Source organism: Typopeltis vanoorti, chromosome 15 (genome assembly GCF_054136105.1).
Source record: "Typopeltis vanoorti isolate ZY-2024b chromosome 15, IOZ_Tvanoo_1.0, whole genome shotgun sequence".
Lineage (NCBI taxonomy): Eukaryota > Metazoa > Arthropoda > Arachnida > Uropygi > Thelyphonidae > Typopeltis > Typopeltis vanoorti.
The window spans coordinates 94936769-94950253 of NC_143563.1; the positions used below are offsets into that span (position 1 = coordinate 94936769).

General features: G+C 36.7%; 1 protein-coding gene across 1 annotated transcript in view; it reads left to right on the forward strand.

Annotated features, from left to right (window-relative positions):
- The window catches only part of LOC150098992 (uncharacterized), a 700419-nt gene that overhangs the window by 342907 nt on the left and 344027 nt on the right, over nucleotides 1-13485 (forward strand). Inside the window, exons 21-22 of the mRNA XM_090405788.1 lie at nucleotides 1932-2039; nucleotides 12016-12060. Coding sequence (XP_090261914.1) covers nucleotides 1932-2039; nucleotides 12016-12060 — 153 coding nt within the window. The remainder of the gene's footprint in view (nucleotides 1-1931; nucleotides 2040-12015; nucleotides 12061-13485) is intronic.

The window sequence follows — 13485 nt, forward strand, 5'->3', positions numbered from 1 at the left end:
AGAGCCTTAAAGTTTATGTCGAAAGAAGATGATGTACAGTTAGAACTGTCCCAAATAGCTAAGACTCTATCTCTGAATGGATATCCCACCAATTTTAAAACATTTTAAACAAATTTCTATTCAAAGACAACCCCTCCAGCAACGTGCAACTGATTCCCAATATGTGGCCACAGCAGTGATTCCATATATTAATTCAGTATCCACAAAATTAGCTAGAATGTTAAAAGCTCATAACATCAGAGTGGTTTTTAAACCAATTACTACAATCAGACAGGTCTTAAGATCACCTAAAGATGGAGTCCCATTCTTCAAACATCCTGGAGTATATGTAATTCCATATATGTGTGGCCTATCGTACATTGGACACACGTCTCAAAGTCTTGAAATAAGACAGAAAGAACATGTGGGAGACGTAAATCACAACAGAATAATTGCATCAAGTTTAGCTCAACATTTTTCGACATCCGATCACGTTATAGACTGGAAAAAAGTTCTGTGCCTTGCATCGAGGATGACTACAGACACAGAACTTTTAAAGAATCAGCAGTGGTACTACACACAGGCAGCAATTTAAGTAGAAATCAGGGTGCTATTCTTAAAGACATATGGAAAAATCTCATCAATTCTCTCAGCTTAACAGAACTACAATTCGCGAAAAACCACACAACACGTGGTCATGTACCGGATTCTGACTAATGCATGCACATGTTAGTGTAACGTGCCTAATAGGTACTTAATGTAATGGCCTAATAGATCCTAACGCTTCTTTATTCATGTAACTTGATGCATTTGTGTTTACACCAGTACAGCCTTGATAATGCTAGACAGTAGCTAGTGAAACTGGTTGGCAATTTGTATTTTATTCATTAAATCGTATGGTCTCTTATTAATAAAGTTTTCAGCTTTAATTTATTTTCCAGTTTAATACGAGTCTTAGATTTTCCCAAGTTAGTTCCAAAGAAGTGGAAAGAGGACAAAATTTCCACTTCATGAAGAGGATGATAAGACTAAGACTTCAAATTATAGTCCTCTCTGTTTGTCTTGAGTTGTCATAAAGATGTTAGAGAGGCTTGTGAGGACCAGAATTCAGAATTGGGTTGATGATGATAACATTCTCTTTGATGCACAGCATGGGTTTGCTAAAGGAAGATCTTGTTTTATCAGTCTACTTACTATAACAAGGTGACAGGTACCTTGGACAAAAGGGATGTGTACATGGGGTATATTTAGATTTTGCTAAATCATTTTGATAGATTTCTACATGAAAAGTTGATAATTAAACTTGAACTGGAACAGATAGGATTAGATAGTAGATTAGCGCATTGGATTGAAGATGAAATGTCCGATAGGTGTTAGCAAGATGTGTATGGAGACACAATATCCCCGAAGTGGAAAATAACTAGTGGTGTTCTCCAAGGATCTGTTTTGGGGCATTGTTGTTTAATTTGTGTGTGAATGATATTGGAAAGGGCTTGAATAATGATCTACGGTCATTTGCAGATGATGCAAAGTTGAGATGATGCAGCCTTGCAAATGGACTTGAATAAGCGAATTTAATGGGGCTACTAGTTCAACGTAGCTACGTGTAAGGTTTTTAAAGTTTGGAAAGGACAGATTGAATGCGGTGTATAAGATTGTTGAGAGATATCTTAGAGCAATTAGAGGTGATGAGGGATCTGGGATGTTGGTGGATTAGGACCTGATGCCCTTGTCACTTAGGTGAAATTTTATGCAAATAAAACTTCTAAGGTTCTAGTGTATTAATTTTGTTTAAATGTCCAGTAATCATCAAAAAGATAATGTGATCTCTCCATTAAAGGAAGTAGGATGCAGTTCTATATTATTTTAATAATAACTTTTCCATATGAAAAAAAAAAGAGCTTTGTTAACCATTCTTTCAATTGTATTAATTTACACCTAACATGTTTTAGGGTGCTACTGGTCTAAGAGGACTTCCAGGACCAGAAGGAACAACAGGAATGAAAGGTATTCAAGGTGATCGTGGGCATGAAGGACCTCCTGGTCCAAAAGGAGCTGAAGTAGGTTTACAGATTTATGCTTTAAAATTGCACCAAATTTATTCTCTTTAAAAAGAAATTATGTAGGCATAATTTTAATGAATCTTTAGAATGTGGGAAAATATTTTATATTTTAATAAAATCTAGTAAAGAGGTTTATATAAAAAAAAATAATTTAAAATGTGATATTGTTAATTTGTACTAATTGATAATTTATTATGCATGGAATTGCAGCTTATATTTTATGGAATATAATTAATGTAATGGCTTATGGATTTGTTGAAAAGGTGATGCCTTTGTTGGAAAACCTGTGTTCGGATCCCATCTAAGATGTTATTAAGGCCCTTTCAAATGAAGATGAGTAAGCAAAGCTAGGCATAGTAGACTATGCAGATAGGATTATCACCTTATCAGAGTATTAATTAGGCTCCTCTGAAGCAGAGGTATTGGCCATGACAAACCACTGAGACTGACTCATAAGGAGAAGTTGACATTAAAATATAAGTTTTATAGAAATTTTTCTATTGTACTTATACAAATTTCATGTCATCAAGCCTATAGTAGTCTAATAATATGAATAAGCTGAAAGTTGAGGAAAAAATGCAAAAAGAAATACAAAAAGGAAAGAGATAATCAGAATAAGAAAGTTGTTAGATAACAGAATAAAAAAAGATTATCTCGAGCATCCTAATCTTGCTACTTTTTTTTTTCCTTTTAAGGTTATGTGGTGGTCAGCATTCATTGCGAAGAATTTAAGGAGACATAAACACACGTATTGGAGTACTTACATTACTTATAATTATGAAAATAACATTCAGTGTTTCAACCTCTGTATTGAAGTCATCATCAGAAAAACATACATATGCACAGGACACAAGCTACATTTATCCTGTGAGTATGTGTCAGACATACATATCATTTCTCCATAGCAATGATTCCCAATATTTTTCCACTTGTGTACCCCTTTTAAACCCATTTCTATAAATTGTACCCATTGTTTTTAAAATAGCTGTTTTTAAATACTGACACTTTGGTTTAGTGCCTATCTTAATGTAAAATAGCGGAAATGAGGCCATTTAAACTTTCAACATTTCCACCATTACTAGTTATTTTTCGTGTACCCCTGAATGGCCCAGCACGTACCCTGGGGGGTACATGTACCACTGGTTGGGAACCGATGCTCTGTAGAAATGATTGTTGTGTAGGGCAAAATGGGAACTGTAGCAACTACTATTTCTATTGTACTTGTACAAATTTCATGTGATCTATAGTAGTCTAATAATATGAATAGGCTGAAAGTTGAGAAAAAAATGCAAAAAGAAATACAAAAAGGAAAGAGATAATCAGAATAAGAAAGTTGTAGGTTTAAAAACCTGTAATACTGTCTAAATTAAACATTATACAGAGAAATATATATATATATATTTACACACACACATAACATTATATGTATATATATATACATATAACGTATACTTAAGCAATAATTCATCAGTAAAGATTTAAGGATCTACAAGAAAATGGCTTAATGTAAAATCAAGTGTTTGGATTACTGTCTTAATTCATGATCTTCATGGATCATGTGTCATTAAAAATGAATGACATTAAATCTGATATAAAAATCAAGGATATTTTTGAGCCCCTCATTCTACAGATGAAGTTATCTAACTGAATGAATTCATACCAGGGGTATTAAATTTACTGAGCTCCTTACTTTTTTTTGCAGATGAAGTTATCTATCTAAATAGATTCATGCAAGTCTTTAACTGAATTGAATAACAGCTTTACATTTGGTATGAAAATAAATCAGCAATAAAAAGAGAAGCTTTGGAAATAGGCAGGAATATGAAGGTGCATTCTTAATGTACCTTCTAAAGCTATATAACAAATAAAACATTTCAGCTGTTTAAGTACAATTTTTTTAATTTTTTGTGAAAATAAATTTGGAAAGAGAATAAGCTAATCTTGTATGGTGGTCGTCAGTAACAGATTAAGCAAAGCTAGTGTAATGGAGAATCATTGGAATAAATTATGAACTAGGAGAGAAATTTGCCAAAGCACTGAACAGCATGATATTCTAAACCAATTTTAACTTATGAACATGAAAATTTGATTAGAAATAGAACAGTTGATAAGACTAGAGTTCATTGATATCCATGCAAATCTTCAGGAGTTCTGAGGAAAATTAGGAAAAATGAACAGATAGTTAGATTTTATTTCTAACCCAGCTGGGTTAGAAATAAAAATACTACAGATATGAGAGTTCTGAGAAATATTATAGAAGTGAATAGATGGCATCAATGGTGCTCTTCATACCATTGATGCCATGTTTCCTGTTTCCATTGATGAAACAAGATCGCTGTTTTTAATGGTGATGGGTAGACAGGGTAGTGCACCAAAATCTATGTAAAATCTAAGTTCTATTACAGTTAATTGGATTCTGTGGCACTTTGGTTAAGGTATATAGATGATGTCTTTGCCATTTGCTACATGGCCCATAATATCCATCCTTGGATTAGCTTAACTGTGGAAGAGTAAAAAGAAAGAGCTTTTGCCTTCTTGTTGGATACTTTAGCTATAAATCAAGCAGATGAGTCCCTCATATGTTCAGTTTACCATACGTGTGCATGTGCGCGCGCGCACACACACACACACACACACACACACACACACACACAGGCATGCCACTTCACACCACCATCTTGTCCAGAAACTTAGAATTATCCAAAGCCTTTGACCGGGTCTGGCACAAAGGCCTACTAGGCAAACTACCATCATTCGGTCTGACCCAGGACTTCTGTAGGTAGATTGCCAGTTTTCTGTCTGGACGCACACTGTGTGCAATGGTGGATGGCTCCCTATCCTCGCACCACTCAATTAATGCTGGGGTTCCACAAGGTTCTGTCCTCTCACCAACCCTGTTCCTGCTGTACATCAGCGACCTACTGCAATTGACCTCCAACCCAATACACAGTTTTGCAGATGACAGCACACTACGCTTGCATTTGATAAGCCTTACCCTACACAACTCACCTCATCCTACAGAACATCAACCACCACCATCCTCAACTCCGATCTCCAAGCCATCCTACAATGGGGTTCGGATAACCTCATAAATTTCAACGCCAACAAATCCCAGTTCTGTACTATTTCCTATAAAAAAAAAGAACAACTTTTTCCCAGTATCCTTTTCGACGATACCCAAATTTCCAGACAGCCTGAGATCTCACTCCTCGGAATCACCCTCACATCAAACCTCTCCTGGCACAAACATATCTGAAACATTGCATCCTCAGCCTCAAAAAACTAGGATTTCTCTTCCGCTCAAGATGTTACTTCACCCCTGAACAGCTATTAACATTATACAAGTCACAAATCCGCCCAACTATTGAATACTGCTCCCACATATGGGGTGGGGTCCCTAAAAGCTCTCTCAAAATGCTCGACTCAATGCAGAGGAGGGCAATTAGACTTATCAATGATTCATCCCTTACCAACTCTTCTCCCCCCCCACTTTCACACAGACGTTTGGTCTCTGCAGTAAGTATATTCTACAAATATTTCCATGGGAAATGCTCATCCGAAATAACATCAATAATTCCCCTGCTCAGTGCTAAGCTCATTGGAACACGTGCAGCTGCTGCACAACATCCCTTCACAGTACACCTAGAAACAAACAGAACAAATTTCTTTTCCTCTTCCTTCATCCTTGCAACTGCTGCACTGTGGAACAGTCTCCCACCTGCTGTGTTTCCCAACGAATACAATTTAAAGTCATTCAAATCAAATGTAAACAAATTCCTCCTTTCCCAACCCACCACCCATACACGGTACTAATGTACTATAGGTTGACCAGTCAACCTCCTATGTATGGGCCCAACATATAAAAAAAAAAAACAAAAAAAAAAACTTGTTCCACTTCAAGGATAGTCTCTCTAATTTGAACTGTGATTCGTGAAGTATCCTGACTTTCTTCCATCTACTTTTTTGGTTCTCTATTCCAGATGTATTTCTTATGTTCTTTTTTTTTTTCCTGACCCAAGTAGTTCATCCTGTCTGTTCAAAATATTGGGTTCTACACTGTAGAAACCTAAGAAGAAGAGAGGGTCCAGGTGACCCTTGTTTGTCTTAGGCAGGAAGATGCTTTATTTAGAGATTTGTATACTGTTCTGATTCTGTTTAATTCAGGAGGAAGACCAGTTTATCTGTTGTGCCTTTAATGTAGGGTTAAGATATAGTGTATGTATAGGGAGGTTTGTTGTTCTTTTTAAGGAGTTTTGCAAGTTTTTTTTTTTTTATCCATTTTGTTGGAATCATGAGTAGAACCTGTTGTTCTAGGTGCAGTGCTGGTCCCACAGACGAAATTTACTCTGCCCTAGAGGTTCAAAACTTGAACCTCTAGGGCAGAGCAAATTCTTTGGCTATTAAATATATTATTATTATATAAGTAATTATATTATATTATATTATATTATTATATAAGTGCACTTATAATATTATATAAGTGCGCACATGCACTTATGGTAAACTGAACATATGAGGGACTCATCTGCTTGCTTTATAACTAAAGTATCCAAGAAGGCAAAAGTTCTCTCTTTTTACCCTTCCACAGTTAAACTAATTTGAGGATGGATATTATGGGCCATGCAGCAAATGGCAAAGACATCATCTATATACCTTAACCAAACTTTAGGCTTGAGGTGGACTGAATTAAATGCCAAAGATTCAAACGATTCCATGTATAAGTTATCATTGTGAGGGGGGGGGGGAGCCCATGGCTACACCTTTCATTTGTTTAAAGAGCTGGTTGCTCTAGCTAAGATGACTAATTTAAGACAGAGCTTAAAGAGTTGGCAAATGTCAGGGGAATAAATTTTGGCAGGAGAACTAGTATATTCTCTACTTGACCATTTGTAAAAAGGGACAATACGTTGAAGCTCACTAAGAGGTTGTTCTTCTCTAATCCTCTAATTTGAGGCTTTGTATAGTGATTTTAAAATGCATGGAGTTTTTTTACACACAAAGATCTCTTTCCTATGTGTTTGTGAGTTCAGATGCCAAGTGGTTAGCTAGTTTGTAGATGGGACAATTTATTATGGCATCCATGATAGGTGCCAAGGGGCTCCAGGTTTATGAACTTTAGGTCGCCCGTCTTGGTGTACACAGATAAAATAGGTTCAGTTGACCAACTTGTAACATTATCTAGCAGACTTAAAGTTTTGTTTTTAATTACTTCTGTAAGGTTCTTTACTATAGGTAAATAAGTTGATGTATCGAATAACAATTCTTTCAATTCGTTATTGTAGTAAACTCTGTTCATGATCATCATAGCATTGCCCTTGTCTACTTTTGCCATTACTGTGTTTTGGTTTAGTTTTAAATTTTTCAGAACTTCCTTTTCTTAGTTGAAGATGTTGCTTCTTGGCAGATTTATGTTTTTGAGTAAGGTGGCTTTTAACCTAATGACATCTGCTTTAAATGGCAGCAGACTTTTGATGGCAAATTTGATGTTTGCCATTATCTGTGGATTTTTACTGGAACAGTAGCAAGCTCTCTACTTAGAATTTGGATTTCGTTGTCTGAAAGTCTATAATCCAACAAATTGTGAATCACCTTTTTTGTTGAAAGTTGCTGAAGATTTTTCTTCCTAGTAAGATTGTTGAACTTCCTTGTTAAACTTTTTTGTATTTTTTTTAAATATTCTTAGTTCATTTTCAGCTGATAAGAAATCTTCGAATGGTCAAATATCAGGCCTTGAACAGCTTAGAAAGCTTAAGGTGAAGGTCATAACACTTTGCGTTAACCATGCTAAGTATCCTGTGGGCGTTTTATATTTGCTCCTTAAGTAAGGATAGGCTAACCTTATATTTTGAGTGCTCGAGGGGAATGGAAGTTTTCTTTAATCCTTATGCACAGGTAGGAATTAAGCTATTGTCCTGACAGCATTTAAAAAATGTAAGTCTATTTAGGAATTTAGCTTCTAACAAGGATTTCATGTCTTCACTGACAGCTTTTCTATAAGAGAATGGACAATATAATTTTACATGGATTTTGACGTACCACTCTATCTGTCCATCAGCATTAACAACAGGAATCACCACAAAGAACACCACTGTTGCTCTCTTTGCATGACTGACCTTGATATTCAGATCATTTTGGTTTGTTGTCTTCAATGAATGTGTGTGTGTGTGTGTGTGTGTGTGTGTGTGTGTGTGTGTGTGTGTGTGTGTGTGTGTGTGTGTTGTTAAATTGCCTTTGATAATGCTAACTCGGCTAGTAAATTGTCTATTTTCCAGAAACTTCAACATGAATAATGGTTTACATATTTGTTGAGCCATGTAAATAGGGCTGTTGAATTGAAAGTTTTTTAATAATATTTTTTGTGATTCTTATGATTACTGTATAATCAAAAAGTATTATGCAAATAAAATTGCCCATACACATACTTTACTCTGTGATTCTTTGTTTGAGGTCTTAATTTTTTTACTTAATATTCATACATTCTTCTTAGTATTCTCTTAGGATTAAATTTTTTGTGTGTTCCATACCATTTCAAATAGGAACTAATGAGCTTCTGTTTTATGTTTTCTTCTTCTGCAGCTTATCCCACTTAAGTAGGGTCGCTGCTTTCAGCGAGTCTCCTCCACATCCTTCTGTCTTGTGCTATAACCACATCCAAGTTCTTCATCCTTAAGTCCTCCTCCACCAGCTCTCTCCACCTCTTTTTTGGCTGCCCTTACTTCCTTCTCCTCTACACATCCATCTGCATGACCTTTCTTCACACATACTCCTCCTCCTCATCACATGACCAAACCATCTCAACCTTGCCTCCTGTATCTTTGCTCCTAAGTTCGTAACTTTCACTGTTCCCCTTACAAAGTAATTTCTCAGACAATCCTTTCTGGTAACACTGTGCATCTGCCTAAGCATTCTCATCTCTGCTACCTCCATCCTGCTAATGTTATTTTTCCTCAGGGATACAGTTTCCATAGCTGGTCTCACTACTGTCCTGTGGATTTTGCCTTTTAGATTGATCGGCACCCGCTTATCACATAGCACTCTAGCCATCTCTCTTTCTCCATTTCCTCCATCCAGCTTGTATCCTACATCCCACTTCCTTCTCAGCTTCTCCATTGTCTTTCACTGATAAACCTAAGTATCTAAAGTCCCTAACCTTCCTGATGATATTTCCTTCCAGCTCCAGATCTGTTTCCTGGCTGCCATCCACTTTGCAACATATATACTCTGTCTTATTTCTGCTCGATCTCATACCCCTCTCTTCCAGTATCTTCCTTCATCTTTCCAGTTTAGCTGCACTTCTTCTCTTGATTCTGCACACAGCACAATGTCATCCGCATACAACATTGTCCAGGGTGTGTCTTCTCTAACCTCCTCCGTCACCACCTCCATCACAATATTAAACAGGAACGGACTTGATGCTGACCCCTGATGCAAACCAACTGTCACTTAAAAACTTTCTGTCTCTCCCAGGCAAGGCCAAACCCCTGTCTTCACATTCCTGTACATCTCTTGCATCAACCTGACATATTTTTTCAGTACCTTCTTCTCCCTCAGACATCTCCAGATTTCTTGCCTTGGCACTCTATTGTCCACTTTCTCCAAATGAATAAACATCAGATGGAGCTCCCGTTGTTTCTCTCGAAACTTTTCCATCATCTGCCATAACTCAAAGATAGCATCTGTCGTCGATCAACCAGGCATGAAGCCAAATTGCTCCTTTGCAATCTCCACCTCCTTCCTCAGTCTTCCATCAAGAACCCTTTCTAGGATTTTCATTGTGTGGGACATCAATTTTATTTCTCTGTAATTCTTACAGTCTTGTGCATCCCCCTTTACCCTTGTAGATGGGGACAAGAGTACTTTCCCTCCACTCCGTGGGTATATTTTCCTGTTGGCAAACTTTTATGAACAAGTCCCACAGTAGGTCAATTCCCTCTTCCCCCAGTGTCTTCCATGCCTCCACTGGGATTCTGTCAGGGCCCACCAATTGTCCATTTTTCATCCTCCTTATGTTCTCCTTCACTTCCATTCTACTGATGTTCTGACCATCCCCTCATAAGGCTGTCCATCTTCTATGTGAATCCTTGCATTTTCCTCATTCAAAAGCCCTTCAAAGTATATTCTCCATCTGTTTCTTATATTCACATCCCTCCTTAATACTCTTCCTTCAGAGTCTTTAATCTGCCTCACATGTAAGATGTCCTTTGATGCCTTATTTCTACATTTTGCCAATCGATAAATTTTTCTGTGTCCTTTCTTTGTTTCTAATTGATAACAAAGATCTTGATATGCCATGGCTTCTCAACAGCTTCTCGCTTTCTTTCTCTGTCCTCTTCCACTCTTGACTTGTCCCACTTCTGCTTTGCCTTCCTCTTAGCGATCACTGCTTCTTGTACATTATTATTCCACCACCAACCCTCCTTCTGCTCTCTAATCTTTCCAGATCTTTCGACAAGTACCTCAATTGCACAGTTCATAATTGCTTTTGAATTATGTCTCTACCAATATTGTACACTTTCTAGTCCATCCGAAATCCTCTCTAACACTCTCTCCTTAAAAAGGTTCCTCACACTTCCTTCTTTTAAGTGAAACCACTTAACTGTCTTCATCCCATGGCTTCCAAAGTTTCTTATCTTTGACCTTATTTTAAAGTCTGCACACAGCAGCCAGTGTTGATGCACCACTTAATCTTACCTTACAATTTTTTACTTCCTTAAGATGTTTTCTTCTAGTCAAAATGTAGTCACTCTGTGAACTGTTGTTACCACTTCTAAATGTTATCAAATGTTTTTCCCTCTTGCAGAAAAAGGAGTTTACAATTGCCAGATCAAATGCTACCTCAAAGTCAACAATCCTCTCTCCTTCCTGGTTCATTCTTCCCCTCTCCATCGCCACCATGCACCCTTTCACAGTCCCTATTCTGTCTTCTTATGTGTCCATTCAAGTCTCTTCCGACAATCGCCATCTCGTTTTCTTCATCAAGTTCCCTCATCCAGTTCCCTCAATTCTTCATCTAGGACTTTCAAAATGCATCTTTCTCCTTTGCTGTACAGCCAACTTGTGGGCATATGCACATAAGATGACCACTTGCTTTTCTTCAAGACCCAGTTTCATTGGCATGATCCTGTCGTTCCTCCTACCCACTTGCAGCACTTTGCCCTTCATTCTGCCACACACCACAATTCCGACACCATTTCTAACCTCTTTATTCACTCCAGAGTAGAACAGTTTATACCAGTCTTTCAGTTCCTTCACCTTTTCCCCATTCCACCTTGTCTCCTGCACACATAAAATGCCCAACTTCCTCTTCCTCATCATGCCTGCCACCTCTCTTCCCCTTCCAGTCATGCTTCCAACATTCAACGTTCCCACTCTTTCCATCTGATGGGCTCACTTTTTTTAACTGCATCTGCCTTTGATGCAATAGCTCTCATCCACTTCTCGCAGCTGTAGGGTGATGTAGCTGCACATCGCCTAAGGGGTATGCCCTAGCCTTCTATCATTTTCTTGACTCATTTGATCATAGCTAGAGATGGCAGTGAAGTTTTATGCTTTCTCAAAATGCTTTTTATGTTTACATTTCTTATTTTATCTCTCCTTGATTTTTCATTATTGAGCTCGCAGTCTTCATCTAGAAATGTGACAGTAAAAGATAATGATAATATAATTGCTTTTTGCTGAAGTACTTAGTTGAAAGGTTAACTATTTCCATAATTTTTACTGGAAGGAGGCTCAAAGGGAAAATAAAGAAGAATATTGCAATGGTAAGAAATGGTTAAAAATGGAAACAGTTCTCAAAAGAAGAATTAGGGTAATGATGAAAGGTACTAGAATAGGACAAAAAGAGATCAACAATATAACATTGAATCAGTGAATAGTGGAATGATATAATTTTGCACACGTGTTGTGATGTCTGTGATGCACATATGTGACAGTTAGTTATATTCTTTCTTAATATTGAGTAATTTCATTTCAGGGAGAAGCTGGACGTCCGGGTCCATCTGGTCTACAGGGTTTAAGGGTAAGTTTTTTTTTTTTTTGTGTGTGTGTGTGTGTGTGTGTGTGTGTGTGTGTAATATTAAATTTTAATTCATTTGTATATAGCTACCAGTCAATTCACATTCATTGTTTAATTGTTATCTTTAGCCTCTTTAGTCTTTAACACATGCATGCAGAAAATATATTGATTATTTATATATAGTCATCTACCCTTTATCCAATCCTTACATCAGAACAACAAATTCTGCTAATTGAAGGGTTGGATAACTGAAGTATAATTCTATGGTGCTCTATCAGAAATTGGTTGACATGCAAGAGTCAGTTAATTGAAGGTTTGTTGTTTTGAAGGTCAGATAAATGGTAGATGACTGTATATTGAATATTTATTTCTAGTTATTTTACTTTTGTTGTTAACTATAAGCAAAAGATTAAAACAGTCTATTTCTAAGTCTGGTAGGTTTAGTTCTCCAGATGAAATTTCATTGCCAATTTTTTATAATTGTGTGGTGGATCAAGACATTTCAATGGTTGTGAAAGTCACCCTGAGGATTTCTGTTATAATAAAGAGGATGCTGACAAGTTGATAAGAATGAAATTGTGCTGCTGTATAAGATAGTCACACTCCATCTGGACTGGTTTGTACAAATTGGCCACAAGATATCTAAGAAATAAGGAAATGTTGAGAGGATCTACAGATGAGTAACCATGATTATATGAAGAATATTTTGTTGGTAATGAGGATAAATTATTAGTATGTGAATTTGCAGAATGGGATGGACAGTTTTTGGAAAATTGAAGTGATTTTTAAACAGCAAAATAAAACCTGAGAACAGAGCAAGACTGTTCAATCAATGTGTATTGCCTATTATGACATACGGAACAGAAACCTGGCCTAATCAAAAAGGAAATAATAGATAAAATGCAAAAAACAGAAAGAAGAATGGAAAGATGTCTGCTAAACATAAGACTCAGAGATAAAATCAGAAATGAAGAAATAAGAGCTAAAACAAAATTTTTAGATATTGGAGAAAACATACTTTACTTTGAAAGAAATGGAAATGAGTGGGACACATCACAAGACTCAAGGACAATAGTGGACAACAGTTTTACTGGAGTGGCAGCCATATGAAGGTAAAAGATCAGTTGGAAGACCTGAAAGAAGATGATTAGATGATATAAGAAAAAACAATTGGAACTCTTTGGCACCAACACGCTCAGGATAGAAACAGATGGAGAGAATTGGGAGAAACCTATAACCAGAAGTGGCTATAAAAAGGGTTAAAAGAAAAAAGAAGAAAGAATTTGCAGAGCTTTCAAAGGAAGAGGCAACAGTATGAATGAGATATTGGTGAGAAATATTTATCAGATATATGCAGAAGAAATATTGCAGGAAAAAAAATATAAACATAAAGGCAATCCTTAAAAGTTCTGTGAAGTAGTTGTGAGC